Below are 19,596 nucleotides of genomic sequence, written 5' to 3' on the forward strand. Positions count from 1 at the left end.
ACATGGAAGCAAAAAGTCTTAATCCTGTTAACATCATTTACATTAATTATCATCTACAATTAGAGCAGCACTAAATCTCTTATTCCCTTTACCTTGCTTTCAGCCTCTTCACATACAAGAGGAGAGAAGGCAGAGGAGGTGTGGCAGCTGGGTAAACAGAGGTGGTGTATTTTGCTATGAACTGTGACCCCCAAATCCTAAGCAGTATTTGTGGAAAAGAACAATCTCGGTACTTTTTTCTATCAATAAAGAAATCAGCAAAGGATTTTTTTTCCTAACTTAATTAAGAAAATACTTTTATTTGTTCTTAAATCCTCAGCTTGTCTAGTCTTTTTCATCACTGGCATTTATTATAGCAGATAACAGCTGCTGAGAGCCTTCAGTCACAGAGCTTTTCAAGCTTGATGGAAACATCAAGCTAATATTTTCAGTGGCTCTGGGATCTAAACCCATATCTTCAGGATTAAGGCAGATCAAATGAAAATGAATATCCCATTACAGACAAAATCCATCTATCCTTTACCATATGGAAATGAATTTGTCTGCAGGGAATCTAAAGGAGTGAATTGAGATCTGTTCTATTTTATTCTTTATATACAAGAGATTTTGCTCCTATTTTGGTATTACCAAATGATGCAATGCTTTGGATTGCCCCAGTGACAAGGATTAATGCCCAAAATGTAAATTAATAGGGAACTGGTAAACGTGCTTTTGCTTTTAAACTGCATATAGGAGCTGAGTTATGTGAAGGAATCAAAAGGCATCCTCAGAAAGTTATAGAGAAACTTCTCTAAAAATGGCTGCAGGCGAGTTCCTCATAATATCATGAAACCCAACTTCAAAATACACTAAACAACTGCTGTGGGTACTCAAATCACATTTGTTCACATTCTCTGGAAAAAAAAACAACAAACCAGCTCAATATTTGACTCTAATTGCATTGGGGCCAAAAAAATCTCCTTTTTCTTCCCAAAATGGACACTAAACCAACTTAATAGTCAGTGAGTATACACACAGAAAGATATATTGTTCTGATTCTGATTTTAGTCAGTTTTAAAGCGGCTTAATGATGAACTCCTGTAATAGACACAGAGCCAGACTCTATTCCTATTATATGCAGAGATGAACCTGGAGAGAAGAGATGGTGAGCAATTACTGAAGCAAGCAGCTCAGCATTAGAATGGAAGATTAAAAATAAGCCAAGGAACAAATAATGTTTCTGGACCACAAGGCACGCATGTAGAAATGAGGGAACAAGGTCTGTTCAGTTTTAAGAAATGAATGAAAAGGGGAACTTTTAGAATCAATCACAGAATGGTTTGGGTTGTAAGGGATGTTAAACTTCATCTTGTTTCATTTCCCCATAGGCAGAGACACCTTTCACTAAACCAGGTTGTTCAAAGCCTGATCTAGCTTGGCCTGGAACACTTCCAGGGATGGGGAATTGTCATCTTACTTATGCATGAAATGACCTGCTGGGAGGCTACTGGAACACTGATACTAAAGGGTGGGGCTTCTACCATTGTAGTCATTCAGGCAACCTGATATAATCAGATCTACTTTGATAGTGTTGGCTGGGGGTCCCTTCCAAACCACATGATTCTGTGACTACAAAGACAGGAAAAATAGAGTGACTCCGATGAATAATGCCAATCAGAGACCATCACAGCCTTGTAGAGAGGTTAAACAAATCTTCCCTAAGTCCGTACAGCCTAACAATCAATACAGTCCCAAGGAATTTTTCAAATATTCAAAATATTTCAGTATAGATCACATGACAGCTAAAGGTTAAACTCAGAAGTATGCATTATATTACTCATTTTTCCTATGCTGGTTGTGCATATGTATGTGTGCACACACATCACTAAAGAGCAGAGCTTGAGTGTGCAAACTCAGCTACTGAAAGGAAAGAAAATTAAATATCTTGGACAAATTTATGCATTCAAACCAGGATGTGGCCACGTAATTTAGAATCTTTTACTCTGGATTTTCTATTTTAGTATTATTTTTGCAAACATTTTTTGCTAGACAACTGTCATACATCAGATAACATAAAGCTTGCCCAGAAGTAGACACATATACCTCCCCAAACACAGCATGTACTGTAGAAGTCTGCTTTATCTGCTCTATGTAACATTACACATATGTACAGATACAAGCTTCAAAAATAAACCAGAACCAGAACAAATTCTAATATCTGTTGTGAGACCAAATGCATACTGTGAAATTTGGTCAATGTTAGTTATATAATTTAACCTTTATTCTGACCTGGTAATAAGGGAGTTCAGTAGAATTTCAAAACTAAACATATAAATTACACACCTGTAAATTTAGTTACATAATGCACACTCCATCATAACATGTACTGATTTAACAAGAAGGCAATCTCTTTTTCTTAAACAAGAGAACAAAGGAGATTATGTACGGAAAACATAGGCAGAATCATCTGACATTGCTTTCATATAATTTCATTTAATGCTGCATATCTAGGATTTCTGCCATTCTTTAGAAGAGGAATTGCTATATCTTACTGTGCAAATACAAACAGACTCATGTCTTTCTCTTCCACACCAGGGAAATCTATTGTATTAAACTGTAAGAAAACAATTTACACAACATGCAAGGTTTCAATCTTGGAAACTCACACTTCAGGCACAATAATTTGCAGTAAGTATCTAAATAAAAATTCCTAATGTTGAGTGTTTATAGCCTTCATTGTGGACACAGGCTGCCAGGTCATTTGGGTCAGATTTCTGACCTTTTTGAGAAAAGCTAACTTTCTTCTTCAGAGCTGCTTTAATAGATAAGCTGTGCTGAAAACACTGCCAACACAGTTACCAACGCCTTAAGACTCACACCTGCTGATACTGATAAAATCACAGAACCACAAAACATGCAGGTTGGAAATGACATCTGAAGGTTGTGTCAGCCAAAATCCCGCTCAAAACAGAACTACCTACTGAAGTGAGCACAGGACCTCATCCAGCTGAGTTTCATATACCAGTGGAGAGTCTGCTGCCTCCTTACACAACTGTTCCAATGTCTCACTACGCTTATAATTAAAAACCAAACCAAACCAACCAACCAACCAACAGAAAAAAAAAAAGAAATAAAAAAAGTCCTAGCATCTAAACAGATGTCACTGTGCACTGCTGAGAAGAAGAGTCTGACTCTCCCCATCAGACAGCCATGAGAATAAACTCAGCTGTCATCATTTCCTTGTTTACCACGTGCTCCAACACCCATAACCACCTGGTGGCCCTTCACTGAGGTTCCTCTATTTTGCCAGAACCTGCTATGCTGGCAGGGTCCAAAACTGGTCACAGCAATCTCTTTTCTGAATCTTTCATCTCCACAAATCAAAACAAATGAATTGGCACAGTTGCAGAAAATTTTAACATATGACACAGTAGACCAGAACTATGCTCCATTCTTGTATAAAGAAAGCAGTATTTTGCCTCCTAAATGACCCATATGGACTTTCTTCAACATGAGAAGATCTGATATCAGATTTGAAATCAGCTTCAAAGGAACTGGAGATTACCTCTGGAGCAGATATTAAGGCTGAATATTCTCATACTGCGTGAGCTGGGGTGCAGTATCTTGTGCCTGTGAATAATCTCTACCAGACCCTTTTGCCTCTTGGTGCCTCCTATGCCACCCTCTCGCTCTCCACTAATGAACAGTTGCTTTCCTGAAAGAGTCCTTTAGAGAAAAAATGTCTCACAAGCTGCTAATTCTCTCTGACACATGTCCACATACAACTTATACCTATCAACTAAAAGTCAGACCTATTTCAAAAAAAAGTCATTTTAAACTACTCAGCAAACAGGTTGGGGCTATCACAGACACAGGGCTGGAAAAATAAGCAAAAGGAACAGTAAACAGTGAGTGGCCACCTTGTTTATTCAGAGTGCTGTGGTTTATTGATGTTACAATCTCAAGTTTAGTTGATCTTAGATGTTACATGTTTTCTCTCACATCCAACCCAATCTGAAAGGGATTTCCAGCTGCCTAGGGATGCCTTCAACAGCCTAAAGCAAGCAATAAACCCCTTCCAATGTCATTGTACCCTCGTGTAAAAGAGAATAACCTTAAAGCAAAGGTCCTTCACAGTCACCACACAGACTGAAAAGAATAAACTCAGCTGCTTGCCTCTTGGACAAGACCAGGCAGAATTCTTTCACCTCTTTAAGGACAAGATAAGAGAGGAACTAAGGATACAAGGAGAAGCACAGGCTGCCTCATAACCAGCATTCCATGCTTGCCCCAAGTACCAATACTAATACCAACACCATACCAATAAAAATGCACTGAATTGAAGCACAAATATAATACTAATAGTAATGGAGAGGGATTTCATCACTGTACTGCAGTGCTGCATGTATCTGGAGTGTTTTTATGAAGGAAATTTCTTTGGCAATGGCACCCTGAGAATCTGGAATAATTTTTATTTTTTTTTTTTAAATAGCAAATGGAAATTAAGTCATCATTTGAGGCAGATTCCTGTCTCTGTTAAAAAAAAAAAAATCAACTCCAGAAAGATTTGCTGGTTTGTTTGTTTGTTTTAACAATCTTATTTGATTGCCCCCCCCAATACATCTAAATTACCACAGTAGGTATGAAACCTGCCCCAGTATTGATTCAGCTGGCACAACCTTCCTCTACAAAACCCTCTTCAGAGCCCCTGCATCAGGGTGGTCTGTTCTTCCCAGATGCTGGGGAGATGTTGAATTCCTGTGCTCGCCTCTCTCCCCCAGCGCCTGCTCTAACCCATCCAGGGGCAAATATACACAAAAATGAAGAAAGACTCATGTTCTTTTTCTTCTGAAAATGCCATGCCAGTGCTTCATGAACCCACCGCTTGTCTTCTGGGTGCTGGGGAGGAAGAATTCATCAGCTAAGGAAGCGTATACTGTGCAAGCAGACTCTCTCATGTCTCAAAGCAAAAAACGGGACCAGATACAAGTCTGTGGTTTGCTGGATAGACCTGGCTGGTGGGCCAAACTATGCTGGCCAAGTTTGTAAGTTTTCTCCTAGCTTCACTTTCTGAGCACTACTAGCACAGATATCTGACTACATCTGAAAGTTTCAAATTATTTTTTTGCAATTTTATGCAGTTTAGTTTTTAAGGACACACTTTTTCCAGCTGTTGGTGTGAATTTAGGAATGTGTTTACCTGAGATTAGGAAATAATAGAGAGGAGGGTTGAAGGAACATTCAGTGAAATAAAAACCACCAGCAAATGACTCTTTATTCCTACTATACTTTTGAAAATTTTATTTGAAAAAGTCTTACATTCCCAAGTATCCATAAATAAAAAAAGTGCTTCTACTGGAGAAATGAATGGCTGACAACCTTCTCATTTTAAAGGAACTTATCAAAGCTAGAAAGATGATAAGTTATTAAATCAGAGGTAATAGCTTTACAGGCATATATGCACAGCTTTAATTCCCTAATGCGAACCACAATAAAACACCTTATGTGGGCTTTAAGCTCTTTTGTCTTTGCTGTAGGTTTGTCTGCTTTAGGAAAAAAAACACAATAAAATTATAGTGCATTATTTTCAACAGTGGCAGGAAGTGGGTTTTTACTCAAATCAGCTTAAAAAATTCCAGCTGCGCTCACGTTGAAGCCATCGAAAAGTCTAAGCCTGGGATCATTTCTACATGCCAACTAAATCCTTTTCAGGCCTCAAGAAGTAAATTTTTGAAAAAATGCCAAGCCTCTCCTTGAAAATAACATCTTAATTGGTTGATATTAAAAAAACAGAGTGCTATTCTGACAATGCAAGTGCTCACACTTTTGTGTACTAATTTGATATTGTGCCTTGTAAGAGCACTCAACATACTAACACAGAGACTGTCTCAGAGAACTGCAATGAGAGGCATGTAGGCTGGTTATTCCAGACAAGGAGGAATTTCTAAGAACTATAAAAACTAGATGTGTTACGATGTGTATCCTGTGCCATTGTAACGCACCAGAAAGGCCAAAGGAGTGTGCGATAGTGTTGGCCCCAAGGAAAACACAGTGTTTTGTTCCCTGGCTGGTTATGACTCAGTGGATATCTCAGAGGATAAGGAAAATCCACTTTCAGTGGATCAGTAGCTGTTTTCAAGGAGTTTCTTTATCAGTGTTAGGTTCACACCTAGTAAAATGCTGAGTGTCAACGAACAGAAAATGCAGGTTTACATACTGATGTACCTCTGACACAGTGTTTTGAATACACACACCTTTTTGCATTAAAAATAAATCATTGCAGCATTATAAATACATCTACTGTTACCATCTTTCCCTCCCTGTTTCCTATTACACTATCAATTGTGGTGTCCATATATACCATGATGCTTATCTTCTCCTTCTGCTGTTGAAAACTTTGCATGCACGAGAAGGAAAGAAAACAAACCTTGCCATTCCAAGCCACTGAAATGAATTATCAGACACTTGCCTTGCATATTTCCCTTATCCTCCCTGTAAATTTAACTCTGCAGCTCCTTTAAGCTGGGAGACTGAGAGATATAGCCTGATTTACAAAGATGTTAAAAGAAGACAAATGTTTTCCCAATTTAATTGATTCTTAGCTGAGATAAATTGATTTATTCTGCATAACTCACAGCTTTTAAAAGTAAACATATTTTTCATTAAGAATGGTAAAGAGAAATGGTATTAAGCAAGAGAAAAAAAATTCTAAGAAAAAACAACAAATGATCACGAGAACAGGTGACTGAGAAAGCCTATTACTCTCAGGGAAGGATTTACTAGACCCTGTGTTTTTCAGTTGCGTTTCAAAGTAATATAGGAACTGTGAAATTGCAAAGGAAATTCTAAAAGGAGACCATAGTTGAGTTGATAGACAGTTGAAAGTGAATTTTAATCCATTACACATTCGCCACGTAATTCTAAAACAATTTTTTTCTTTAATTTTGGAATGCCAGTCTGACCTGTTTAATGGCTGAAAGCAGTGCCTGTAACTAAAAGAATTTGGGTTCAGCTGACTTTTGGGTTAGCTTGTTTTTTTTTTTTAAATAAAAGTAACTGCCAATACACATTTTTTTTCCATTAAGCAACTTGGCAGTCCGAGCTGATTGTAATGTCTCCTCATCCATATTCTAGAAGATAATTTTGGTGAGGCAATAATTTATTTCCAGAGCAATGAGTAAAATTAAGCAGAACTGTTTGAAAGTCTGGGTATTCATTCCCAGACTTTTGAATTTTACTAAATGTTGCATTTCACAGAATCGTATTTGCATTTGAAATTTTTACTGCAAGTAAAATCTTCTCATAAAAAGAGGGTGTATTTTATACGAAGTGTTTACTTACAGCCCCCAAATAAAAACTAAAAAAACACCCACCAAAAGAACAAAAAAATCTAAACCATTCTTCCTTCCTCAGAATTATCAATCTCATTAAAAATGTCATATAACACTTGGGAGATGGTGGTCAAATTAAAAATTAAGAGCTCAGCCCTGAAAGGTGCTCACAGACCAGTCTCTAAGCTCATGGTGATTTGCGAGCATTCATACACCAGATCTGAAATTCACTTTCTCTCCTGAACAACACAGAGTTCCTAATAGAGCCTTGTGTTTCTTGGGACTCCCTGATAGAACTCCCTATAGTTGTGTACTAGTAAAATAAGACGAGTGAGAAGGTGCACTGTGAATCAGTAAACTGCATTCCTAAGGCATAGTCCTTTCCCTGAGAAACAATGCCTAGTCTTTTTACAAGGAGTGTTCTTAAGAACACTGAAAAGTCAGCAGCAAAAAGAACAAAATACACATGTTGAGGAAACAGTCAGTTCAAATGACAGGGTAAGTTCTTGGTCTATGTATTTATTCATGGCAGGATTTCAGTCAACGCACTTCAATAAAATGAGTAATTATTGTGAGTCACGTCACTAATTACATCTGATAACACAAAAAGGCTTGTGCGGCACCACATATCAAAGTGCACTGTGAGCTCATCCAGTATGGAAAGGGCTCACAGAGGAGCTCTTGTTACTGGTATCAGAACAATCCTGAAAAAGACGGGATATTAGAAATGTCTGTGCCATTTTTCTCTCATCACGTTTTTTTAAGCATAAAAAGAAGATGTGTTGCACAATAATGACAATATAACTGCCTACGTAGGGACTTCAGCATTTGCCTTGGACAGGCAACACAGGGAAGACTTGTAATGTCAGAGCAGTGGAACTGGCCAAGATAAGCTACTTTCTTCTATGAGAAGCAGAGAGTGCTAAGATGTGTAGAATCTGTCAAAATGTTCTCAGATAAAGTTTGATTTTTCCATACCAAAATAAAAAACAACAACAAACAAACAAACCAACCATGAGCTGGTTCAGATACAGGACAAATACAGGACAAATTGACTGAGTTGAGGAACAAAAAGAGATTAAAAGAAGTAAGTCATCTGTTAGATAGGAGATCTACTTATTATCATGCAAGAAACAAACAATTCTCAAATTTTATCAAACTTGGATGAGTTCTTCATCCAAGAGAAGGATTAAATTTTTAGGGTTTTCCCATAAATTTGTTGCCTGATAATTAACTACCTTGAAGACATGTACTTATTTGTGCTTTCCCATGAGGATGCCTTTTATACTAACTGTGGAGAACAAACACAGAACTGGACCCTGTGACTTCAGCTTTATTGCATGATCATTTTCATAACTGAAGTTAAATTACACGGCACAATTTAACTAAATACAGAAAGAATACATTAAATTCTCCTTTCCTGTATACTTATGTCAACAATAATGACAGTGAAGCTAACTCAGTGACACTGCCACTGAACAAGAGTGTGAAAATAAGTAGATTCAATGTCATTTGGCACGTGGGATGTCTACTCATGGAACTGTAGAAAGAATACTGACGTTTCTACATAATGCTTCCTTTAAAATGCTTGATTTTTTTGATGTTGCTTTGTTTTTACATTTAACTCACAGTCTGTTCAAGCAATTCAATTTCTGTAGAAGATTTATTGCACTAAGCCTCTGTTTATTACAACAACAGAGAAAAAAAAGAATAATAAACAACAAAGCAATGAAAGAAATATACAGAGAAGATAAAAGTCTAAAAATTGCCCCCAAATACTACAATTTGTAAAAGACTGTAATTTGTAAATCAGGCATTTGTCTTTAGGAACAACCATAGTTGGCAATTAGAGGCCCTGTCTGGGCCTCTACATTTCTGGTGTCCCCAACATAAGGACATTGAACTGTTAGAACAAGCCCAGAGGAGGATCAAAAAGCTGAAAAGAGGACTGGAGCACCTCCCTTATGAAGACAGGCTGAGAAATTTGGGGCTGTTCAGCCTGGAGAAGAGAAGGTTGTGTGGAGACCTCATAGCAACCTCTCAGTATCTGAAGGGGGGCTACAGGGAAGCTGGAAAGAAACTGGAAAGAACTGTAGTGAGAGGACAAGGAATAATCAATACACATTGAAAGAGGGGAAATTTATGTTAGGTATTAGGAAGAAATTGTTTACTGTGAGGGTGGTGAGACACTGGAACAGGTTGCCCACAGAGGCTGTGGACGCCCCAACCCTGGTAGTGTTCAAAGTCACGCTGGATGGGGCTCTGAGCAAGCTGGTCTAGAGGGAGATCTCCCCACTCATGGCAAGGCTGAGGAATTGCAACTATATGACCTTTAAGGCCCATTGCATCCCCTTAATATTCTCTGATTTTATGACCAAGTGTAAAAATACCATCTTCCCTACTAAAGATAAAAAGAATTTTATTTTTAATTGAAAGTATTAAGTTTTTAGATCTCCAGTGAGAGACAATTAAATTGGAAGTGTTAACACATGGTTGATGTTCAATGCTTTATAAATTAGCATTATTTAAATCCACGAAGCTGTGAAAGCAATAAATCAGTTAAATTTGAGAAAATATGACCCAATTTGCTGAAAATTAGGCAACTGTATGAACATTCAAGATGAGTTTTGCATTTAAACAAAAACAAAACCATGGATCTCTTCTTCCTCTTTCTCTATTTTTTTTTGCTTTGCTTCTACTTCATTTTGCAAGCAGTTTTCATTCTATGGACACCAAAAAAGATCCAATCAACTATTTGAGCATAAACCTTTGCCTACTAGACTGTCATCAGCACAAAGTCCCCCAAATAATAAATGAACTTTTTATTAACTGTGGTAACATTAACATTACAATGAGGGATTGTTTAAAAACAAGTTGTACTGCTGTTGCTCAAGAGCTCAAAGAAAATGGTTCTCAGCTCCTTTATTTTTCCTTGAGGGTAACCACAGGGGTTGCATTAAATCTTTTAAAATATGTTGACAGTTGAATAAGTGCTGCTGTTGCTCTGGTGACATTTTATGCTTTTTAATTGTCATTAATGAAGCTGACTGATACTTTCTTAAAAGTCCTTTACGTGTTCTAGTAATTTTATGACAAAGAGAAGAACAAAACCGTCTGCAAATTAGCCTTGATCCACTTCTCATATGGAATTTTCACTGGAGACAATGGAAGAGTCTGCATGGGAAATATCTGCCAGACCAGATATTTGAGGTAGGAATGCATTAAACGTTCCCAATAGATTATGAAATTATCACTTCGTTGTGCATCACCATAAAAACTCGAAGGTTTGTTCGAGTGTATTTTAAAAAATAAGTACTAAGTCTGCTTTCATTAATTCAGAATTTTATGTTAAAATGGTACAGCCCAACATTTTAGGGTTGCAATAATCCAAAAATAAATTTGAGATGGTATGAAACAAATTCAAACACTAACCTGGGGTCTAATAACTCCTTCCTGATTCTGATAATACTCCCACTGACTTGAGAAAGCATTTTCCCCTGTAAAGACTGAACGATACAGCTCCCAATTATCTGCTCGGGAACATGCAGTAAGAAAGAGGAATGCACATAGTTTGAGAAACTGCAGGCACCATACTTGATAGTTCATAAACAGATAAGGTAAGTCTTTTGCTATGGAGAGAAAACAAACTATGGTGCTTTAATTATGATCAGTGATTAAGTAGATTAAGAAAGATCTATTCCAAGGACAAGGAGTCAGAAGAGCTGGGGGGAGGGAGAATAGTACACCAATGGTGTAGGGTAACATGCTGAGTCCTTTACTTCCCCCATCCCAAGTTCCCTCACACCTGCATCCTCCACGGCAACACAGTAGATGATTCCCCAACACTGCTGCATCTGTCGCACCACAGGCTTCACACCTTTGCAATTTCAGAATCAGAAAAAGCTGGAGCCATCTTTCTTCTTCAACTGCAGTGGCTCTACAAGTGCAGATGCTGTACAAATATTGATGGTTTGAACCATCACCGTTGAACAGGACAACTGGGTCACGTCAAATTATTCCAGGCAAACTGAGAGTCCCTTTGCCTGACTCTCTGCAGGCCCAGTGCCGTCTATAACCACGTATACCTGCGCATGGCACACAGTTCAGCTTCAGCCTGACCTTTTCTTTCAGCTGAGTAAATGGCTATACAAGGTGCAAAGCAATAGAAATCAGGCCTCAGGGTTCTGTACAGCGCTGCAATTTTCAAGGCACTCAGGGTGCAGACAGCAGTAAGTTCCACACTCACGTCATACGCACAGTTAACAATCTCAGCTAAGTCATGAACTACATTTTAATTAGACAAGGGGCCAGGCTTTTGATTTCAAAAATAGAAGTTAGGGTTGCAGTCCTTCATCCATTGAAGTTAATTGCAAAATCCCCATTATCAGGCTCTTGAGGTATTACCCAGGCGTACTTTTTAATTACATTTGATTCTTAATGAAGTCGATGGCAAAGAGAAAAGCAGCCCATGATTCAAATGATTCGCATTTTTATCTTTCCTGATGAAAAACAGAATAGGTCAAGATACTTGCTGGATTTTCCCATGAGAAATGCTGCAGTGTGAATAAGCTCAATTGACTTGATCCTGAAGGAGCAGGTTAGCTTTGAAAAGCATCACTCATTTTCTCCTCCTGTATGCATTCTACCCCCAAAACTTATGTAATGTAATTGTAGACACCAAGCCAAATCCAATTCAGAACTTGAAATATATCATGTAAGTATCCTAAGTTTGAATGACTTGTCTTTATTGTCTAATGTCATTTAAAACATAAGGAGACCTAATTATAGTTTTATTTTCAAATGATGCACTTTAAAAGAGTGACAATTCTCCATAAAAACTGACAGCTTCTCAGGGCAAGGAGACGGCCAATAACTTGATATTCCTACATGATTTAAAAACAATAAGCTATGAAGCAGCTTATGAAGAAAGTGTGTTATCACACTTTGCTAGAGATTAACACAAAGTTTCACCTTTTTCTCTTTTACCAGTATTCATGGAAATGAACAGATTTATAGAACATAAGTTCATATTACAGGTGGGGCCATTACCTTGTTATACATAACAACCTGCAAACTCTTCTGACATAATGAAAGCTGTTTCTTACCATCTGGAAATCAAGTTTAAAAATAAAACTACTGTTGACATATTATACAAAAAATTTTTATTTCAGACATAGTTCTTATATTATAAAGGACATAATTAATTTCTTTTATGACTTCAACAGACCCATTAAAAATTTTGGACTTCAAAATGGTTTTTTTGTTGGGGTTTCTTTGTTGTTTGGTTGGTTGGTTTGGTTTTTTAAGGTTTGATTGTGGGTTTTTTTTTTTTAAAGGTTGACTGTTAAGTATCAGGGAAAGTAAAATACCAGTTTTGAGATAATCAGATAGTATTGCAAGGCTCTGGTGACACTTTACCTTAACTTTCACCAAGGCTAGAGACTCATTTTCACTCATGCAAAGCATCACTTTAAAATCAAGGAAAGGACACAGGACAGTCAACTACTGTACATGATATTTCAGAAACAGGTCTAACCAAGGCAGCCAAGCAGGGTTACAGCAGGAACCAGTGAGGTGAGGCTGCATCCCCAGGGTCAGCACAGAGTGGCAGGGCTCTTGGGGCCCAAAAGCTCACCAGATCAAGGGGTCACTGCAACATAAAGCTGTCATAGCACCTTTTAAAGGAAGGAGGGACAACATCCTTCCAGAGAGGAACAGAGGAATTAAGATTTTCATTCAGTTTTTTTTTTAAATCCCTAGATTTGGGGTCTTTTGCCCTATGGGTGCTTCAGTGTTTCAGACTCGCAGGATACCTGTGATGAAAAACAAATCTCGAGTCCATGTTAAAACCATTTGCCCCTCATCACGATTCTTTCCCATTCACAAGGTTGAATAACACAAAACCTGAACACTTCCTACTTCATGGTCATACCAGAGATCAGGGGAAGCCTGCATTACTTTTAAGGGCATTAAGCAGATGATGTGGAAATCCAAATCAGCCTGTTCTGCATAACTGTGGCAAACCTGCAGTGCAACACACAACCACAGCCAAACCTCCTTCTGTGCTGAGTTGTCCAGAGCAGTTATTGCCCACACTATCTAAGCAAGGAAAAGAAATTCACACCTCTACTTCTTCACTTGGCAGTTCCCTCTTGGAATCAATTCCTACTATTGCTTTTACTATAACCATGCCATTTTACACCTAGTAAGTATTGCACTCATCAGTTTAGGGCCCTATACTCTATAATATACACCACCTTGTACTGATCAGTCTCTGGGTGGTATTTGTGGAAGGTCTAACTTGGCAGGTCTCCTTCTGGGTGTCTCTCAGTCTCATGATTACATAGTTATGATCACTGTGTCAAGTAGCAGTCTGAAATACTTACTAGTCATGATTATTTTTAAAGTGATTCTTAAAGACTGTTCAGAGCACACAGAATATTCCCATGGTGGTTGCAGGGCATCCCAACACTAATGAACCACACAAGCCATCCTACTGCAGACAGCATCAGGTGCAGGGAGTAGCAAGCATTCATAGCTCAAAGATAATCACCAAAAAGGCAGAATGCTCAAGAAAGTCAACACCCCTATAGTTACTGACAGAAAATTTCAGCTCAAATTTAACAGACACTGTAAGGTGAAGAACACACACATTCTGAAGTGGTGGCTAGAATCAGCATTTAAGACAGGGATTAACACTAGAAGAATAAATTACTATTAAAAGTAATACTGGGGTAATTGTAGCAATAAGGTACTGCTAAGAACTTCAGAAGTAAAAACAACTTTCTCTTGAAAATAGTAATTTTGATTGCTTGTTTACAATATGCAGGCATCAGTGATTGCTACATGCTACATACATCCTACACACTGTACAAAGTGCACAAGGAATGATGCTTTTTCAGAGGACTCTGTGCCTGGCTAACTATTTTGGTAAACCTTGAGGCAGCCTCATTTTCAGAGTATAAAGCGCCTCAGTTGGGCACTGAATGAAAGGAACTCAAATCATTCATAGCTTCCACTACATGCCATATGCTACCATCTTTCCCAAGCAAAATTAAGGATAAGAACCTTTGGTTGTTAGTAAGTCATAATAAGTCAAAACAAAGAGAAAGTCTTATTAATTAAGCATCTATAGCTATAGTTAGCTTCAGGTAAAAAACATCAAATTTAGGTTGACAGGTACGTTAGCAACACAAACCAAAATAATAATTGTGGACGTAGATCAAAAAGCCAGTTTATACTCAGTTATTGAACTTAAGGGGAAGAAGAAAATGTTCAATCATAATATTTGCTTAAGAATGTTTATCTTCTTTCTTACCATTGAACGTTAGGAACACCCTTGCTTGAGGCTGGGAAGATCCTTTTACACTGCTAAAGTAAATAAATATCCCAATCAACACGTGCACTGCAAGAAAGGCCATCTCTTCAGTTTTGCAACTTAATATCCAAGAAACAAAACCTGAAAGACAGAGATATTACATTACTCTTCTTATACAATTTTGTGGAGCAAAAACAACAGTATGGAAAGATCTGTGTTAGAAAGCTCTTCCAGTTGAAGCCATAAAAACTGATGTGAAGGAGGTACAGCACTTCTGTTTTCTCTGTATGTCTGAAAATGGTTTTCTTCAGCAGTCTTCTATGCTGGTACCAAAGGAGCTCTCTGCCTGTTCATAAGAACCAACAGAGCCCAAGTTTTGGTTAGGGTAGACTGCATCATCAGATTCAGTTTATTTAAAACGAGGACAATTCCACCTGCTGGGAATATAATTATACTAAATGTCAAGGCAGAGTAAAGCAAAGACAGGAGATAAAGTTTCATGAACAAAAAGCTGGTTGATATTTTTAGACATGTCTCCCTCATGTTCAGAGGGGGAGGTTTGGGAAATTGGTTGTTTGGTTGTTTTCTTTTAACATTTGAAATCAAAGGTTCTTGGAAATGAACTTTAAGTTTTTAGTAAGCTGAGCTCTCTAATAGCCTTTAGTTCTTCTTTTAAGAAGTCCTGACTACGTTCATCATGACTTTCAAAACATTGAAACCAAAAGTATTTCAACATGCTTGAAACTGTTAGTCAACATTTGCTTTTTGGGCTAGTTCGTTTCAGGATACTTACCTGCTCTCATAGACTTCTACAGAGCACTAAGAATCCCAGAGTTAGACAGTGCATTACACTTGATACTTCTGCTACCCCTCCTGCACATCTGCTGATTCTACATTCATTTTATAGGGTTTAGCTGCTGAGAAACCTGAACTTCTCAGAGAATGAGAAAATGGTCCAAAACTCTGCATCTTTTCATAGCTCAAGAAGGACTTGAGCTCACTGGAGTCATGGCACTTTCCTAACAATTCTAATGGACTTTGGACCAGATCCATAAAACCCAGCAGACATCAGAAGCTGAATATTACATATCTATATCATATCTGCTCCTAAACTGCATCTCTCCAAAAATTGTGAAGTGTGAATTTCATTTCACCTATCCTAACAACTTTGTCAGCTCAGCTCCAAAGGTGAGAATAAAAAACATCCTCATTTTAGGCCCATTCTACTTTGCTGCTTATATATATATATATAATATATATATATATATTGTCTTTTTGGTGTAAACAGCCCTTCTACTAGACACCACTTACTAGTTCATCAGTCAGGTGATATATTTGATTCTATGGCAACTGGAAGCACTTTGAAAGATACAACCCCCACAGCTAGAAGACAGCACTAAAAGCTATACATTTATTTCATTAAGAGATTTGTTGCCTGTGCAATCATCTTGCCTTTTACCTCAGCTCTGCTCCAGCACTACAGTCCCTCCAGCGGAAGCCAGTATTTCTACATGCCTGTTCATTCGGCCCCTCTGAGGTTCACACCTGTCCTTAAAGAACCGGCTGTAAGCATCACGGCACAGCAGGAATGAGCTGTCAGGCAGGGATGACTTTAGGTCACCACTGGTTTGGGTCAGATCCACACCACTGACTTAGCGGTAAAAGCCCCGTATCTCATTACTACCTCTGTCATTCCCGATCCACTCGCTGTAAATCACTTTGAAAGGTTTCTCTCTGCATGAGGACTTCATATAAAGTTGTGGGTGGGATGGAGAGCATGCAAGTGACCGCAGAGCTCTGCAGCCCACACCCTAGACTCCCCTTCATGATTTGCTCTGGAATACTGAGAAATGCACAGAGATCAAGTAATTCTACAACTCTGCTAATTGACAAAAACACCCGTGTCATAAATTTGCCAGCTACAGATTGGGTCTGTAGGAGAAATATATCCATTCTGGTCCAGTTCCAAATTATCTCTAAAGGTCTGTTAACTAATAAAACGATAGTTGCAGAGTTTTTGCCAAGAATAATTTTTAAACAGGCTGCATGAACTCTAGTACTAATGCTGCTTTGTGGGCTTTAAATTTAAAACCTTGTGACTAGCCCATGGGATATCCTTTTACTTACCCCTCTTTTAAGAGAGAAGTGGCATTAAATCCTGATAAAATTTCTTTGTCAGGCCAAAACAAATAGCCAATCATACAGAACATATGATTTAACAGATGCAATGGGATTAGTATTTTACAGTAGTAACACTATGCTTTCTTTGCAATAAAGATAAAAAGTCAAAGAGGAACAAGTGTGCAGATTTCCCCTTCCTTTAAATAATATTGTAGGAAATAATAATAGAAAGAAACCTCTTTCAGCACTCCTTCCCTCCCACTCTCGTGCCTCCTGCCAATTCCAGTGCAATCAGTTACAGGAGTGAAACATTGCTACATTTCATTGCTCAAATTGCAGATCTTCACCGTTAACACAGAAGTGACAGGCACATATACGATTCAAATGCTGAGCAGCATGGTTCCTACCCAGCTGTTGGACACATAAATAATATATGCATACAGTGCCAAAAAGGCACCTCAGGGTGCCTGACATGTGAGTTACCTAATGGAAATAGGTTTAATTTCAGAGATTTACAGAGCTGGTAACTGAATTGCAAGTTTGACTCTTTGGGCTTATATCCCAGTTCTGAATTTATCTCAGTAAGTCATGATGCTATATTCAGCATGTCCCGTGCACATGATCTCTGCTGACAACTCACAGACCTAAAACCTTGAAAGTACTTTTAAAGAATCTTACAGGACAGACAAAAAACAGTGTCTAATTACATTTCTGCTCTTACACCCTATTCCAACTGTAAACAAACAGACAAACCGCTACTAAAGTGAAGTGGTGAAGTTTCCCTGCCACGGAGGTCGCTTGCACCATGTGTATTGCTTTTGGAAAGTACAGTATCGCTTTGCTATGAAGTGCTGTGCAGGTGTCATGTGCCACAGGCTGGGTCCTACCCTTAAATCCTGTAAGAAAAATCATTCAGCAGAGGAAAGAAAAGAAATAAAGGAGAAAAAAAAAATCCCTGCCAAACACAGACTATGCCAATCTCGAAAACATTGTTTTAACTATCTGTGAACAGCAGGAAAAATCAACCCTCAGAGACATTTCACATCTTATTACATCTGGTTTCTATCAGTTTTAGTTCCACTCCCCTAGACCTGGTTCTGGTTTCTATCAGTTTATAGACTCCACTCCCGCTACCAGAACATTTTAATTCCAAACCTGGTTCATTGTGGAGGGAAAAATAAATAAAAAAAAAAAAAAAAAAAAAAAAAAAGGATAAAAAGAAAAGTCTGTCTTCGCGGCGGTTGCAGGGGTACTCCCGTCTCCTCCGTACAGTAATCCTGGCAGCTGGACTCCTAAGGCACCGGGCGCGTTCTCCCCTGCCCGCAATTACGCACCTTAGGAGTGAATGGAGCTGCCGCGCGGTGACGGAGCCGGCGCTGGTTTCCAGTTACAGGCGCTGCCCTGCCTGCCCGCCGCCGCTCTAGCGAGCGAGCTCGGCGGCCGCCGGTGCATCGATTAGCTGAGCAAAATAGGGCTGGAAGCTCATAAATAATTGGCTGAGCCACACCCCGCCCTGCGCGCCGGCGGGCTGCTCGCCCGGCCCGGCCCGTCCGCCCGCGGCAGCGCCGCTTGGCCAGCGCGCAGGGGCGGACGGGACACTGGGGCAGGCGGGGCTGTGTAGGTGGCGCACAGCCGCCGAGGCTCAGGTCGGGAGCAGCCTCCGGCCCCATCCGCGCCCTGTGCGCTGGATCGAGGCAGGGAAACTCGCCGGGAAAGTTGTTGCCCCGCCGGGCGGAGTCGTGCCGGGGCTCCAGCGCGCCCGACGCAGCAAAGCCCGGGCGGCAGGAGCGGACTCGGTCGGGGCCCGCCGTGGCAGCGCTGGGAGAGGCGGCGGGGCTAGGGGGCAGAGCGGGGCAGGGGCAGAGCGGCCCCGGGCTGGGAGGGTTGCAGGGAGCGACCAGGAATGCCGGTAGGTGTCACTGTGAAGAGGGAATGAGGCTGGGCTGTGGGAAGGGGGGAGCCGGGTGGCAGCCAGACCCCTCGGAAGGGATCTTTTCGCCCTCCCCCAACAAGAATTATTTAATCGATTTAAAACTTGGAAAGAAAATGAGCAAAGAAGAGAGAGGAGCAAATGAGCAAAGAAGTAAGAGAGGAAAATTCGAGCGGTGCTTAGATTTAAAGTTCGTTTTCAGAGTTGCTCCAGAAGTTTTACCCCAGCTTTCAGAAGCTTTTTTGCGATGTAGGAGACTGGGAGCTGTATTTGCTCAAACTCATTTTTTCCCCAAGGTATATTGAGCAATATTTCCCATTTGGTGAGATTTGTGCTCTCATGGCAGTGGGACAGTATTGAAAACTTTACCCAAGATGTCTTGAAAATGTGAACTGCAGCGCAGCTCCATTAAAGCCACAAGGATTTTCCAAACAACTTTTTGGGTTCTGGGTTAGGTTTTCCAAAGTTGTCTTTCAAGCATATTATGTGCTGCTCTGACCTGCTGGATGCAAACTACTTCTGAATCAAGATTTCCACCTTCGCAGAGAGAGATGGTCTCTGATCCAGCCAAGGCAGTGCAGGGTAATGTCACAGCATTACTTCAAGGGAGCACATCTTGTGATACACTTGGAGCCATCTCCGACAGCCAGAAATATGTTAACAAGTAAACAAGTACCCACAATGAATCAGAGCACAAGCTTGAGTTACAATTTTGTTTCCAACTGTTAACACACTCTGGCCATACTAACCAAAGCAGTCAATAATACTGATGCATTATAACCAGAGAGCATCTGAATGCAGCACCCTGACTAAACAAATTTTGTCTACACAAGTGGATATTTTTATGGCCTGATTCACCCCAGATTTCAGTACCAGCCTAGTAAAGTTAGTGCTTTATTCAAGCAAGAAAATGCAAC

The 19,596-nt window shown here is 39.5% G+C and overlaps 1 protein-coding gene across 2 annotated transcripts in view; it reads right to left on the reverse strand.

Moving 5' to 3' along the window:
- Nucleotides 1-18,189, reverse strand: part of SEMA3C (semaphorin 3C) — a 111,785-nt gene extending 93,596 nt beyond the window's left edge. The window contains exons 1-2 of one of the 2 annotated variants that reach the window (XM_018068107.2): nt 18,084-18,189; nt 14,629-14,769 (exon numbers count right to left, since the gene is read on the reverse strand). In XM_018068107.2, coding sequence (XP_017923596.1) covers nt 14,629-14,731 — 103 coding nt within the window. In that variant the 5' untranslated portion in view covers nt 14,732-14,769; nt 18,084-18,189. Of the gene's footprint in view, nt 1-14,628; nt 14,770-18,083 lie in introns of those variants that run through there. The other variant, XM_018068108.1, reaches the window with a different exon arrangement.
- Nucleotides 18,190-19,596: the final 1,407 nt, after the last annotated feature.

This window comes from Manacus vitellinus, unplaced genomic scaffold, assembly GCF_001715985.3.
Source record: "Manacus vitellinus isolate BGI_N305 unplaced genomic scaffold, ASM171598v3 scaffold_13_pilon, whole genome shotgun sequence".
NCBI lineage: Eukaryota > Metazoa > Chordata > Aves > Passeriformes > Pipridae > Manacus > Manacus vitellinus.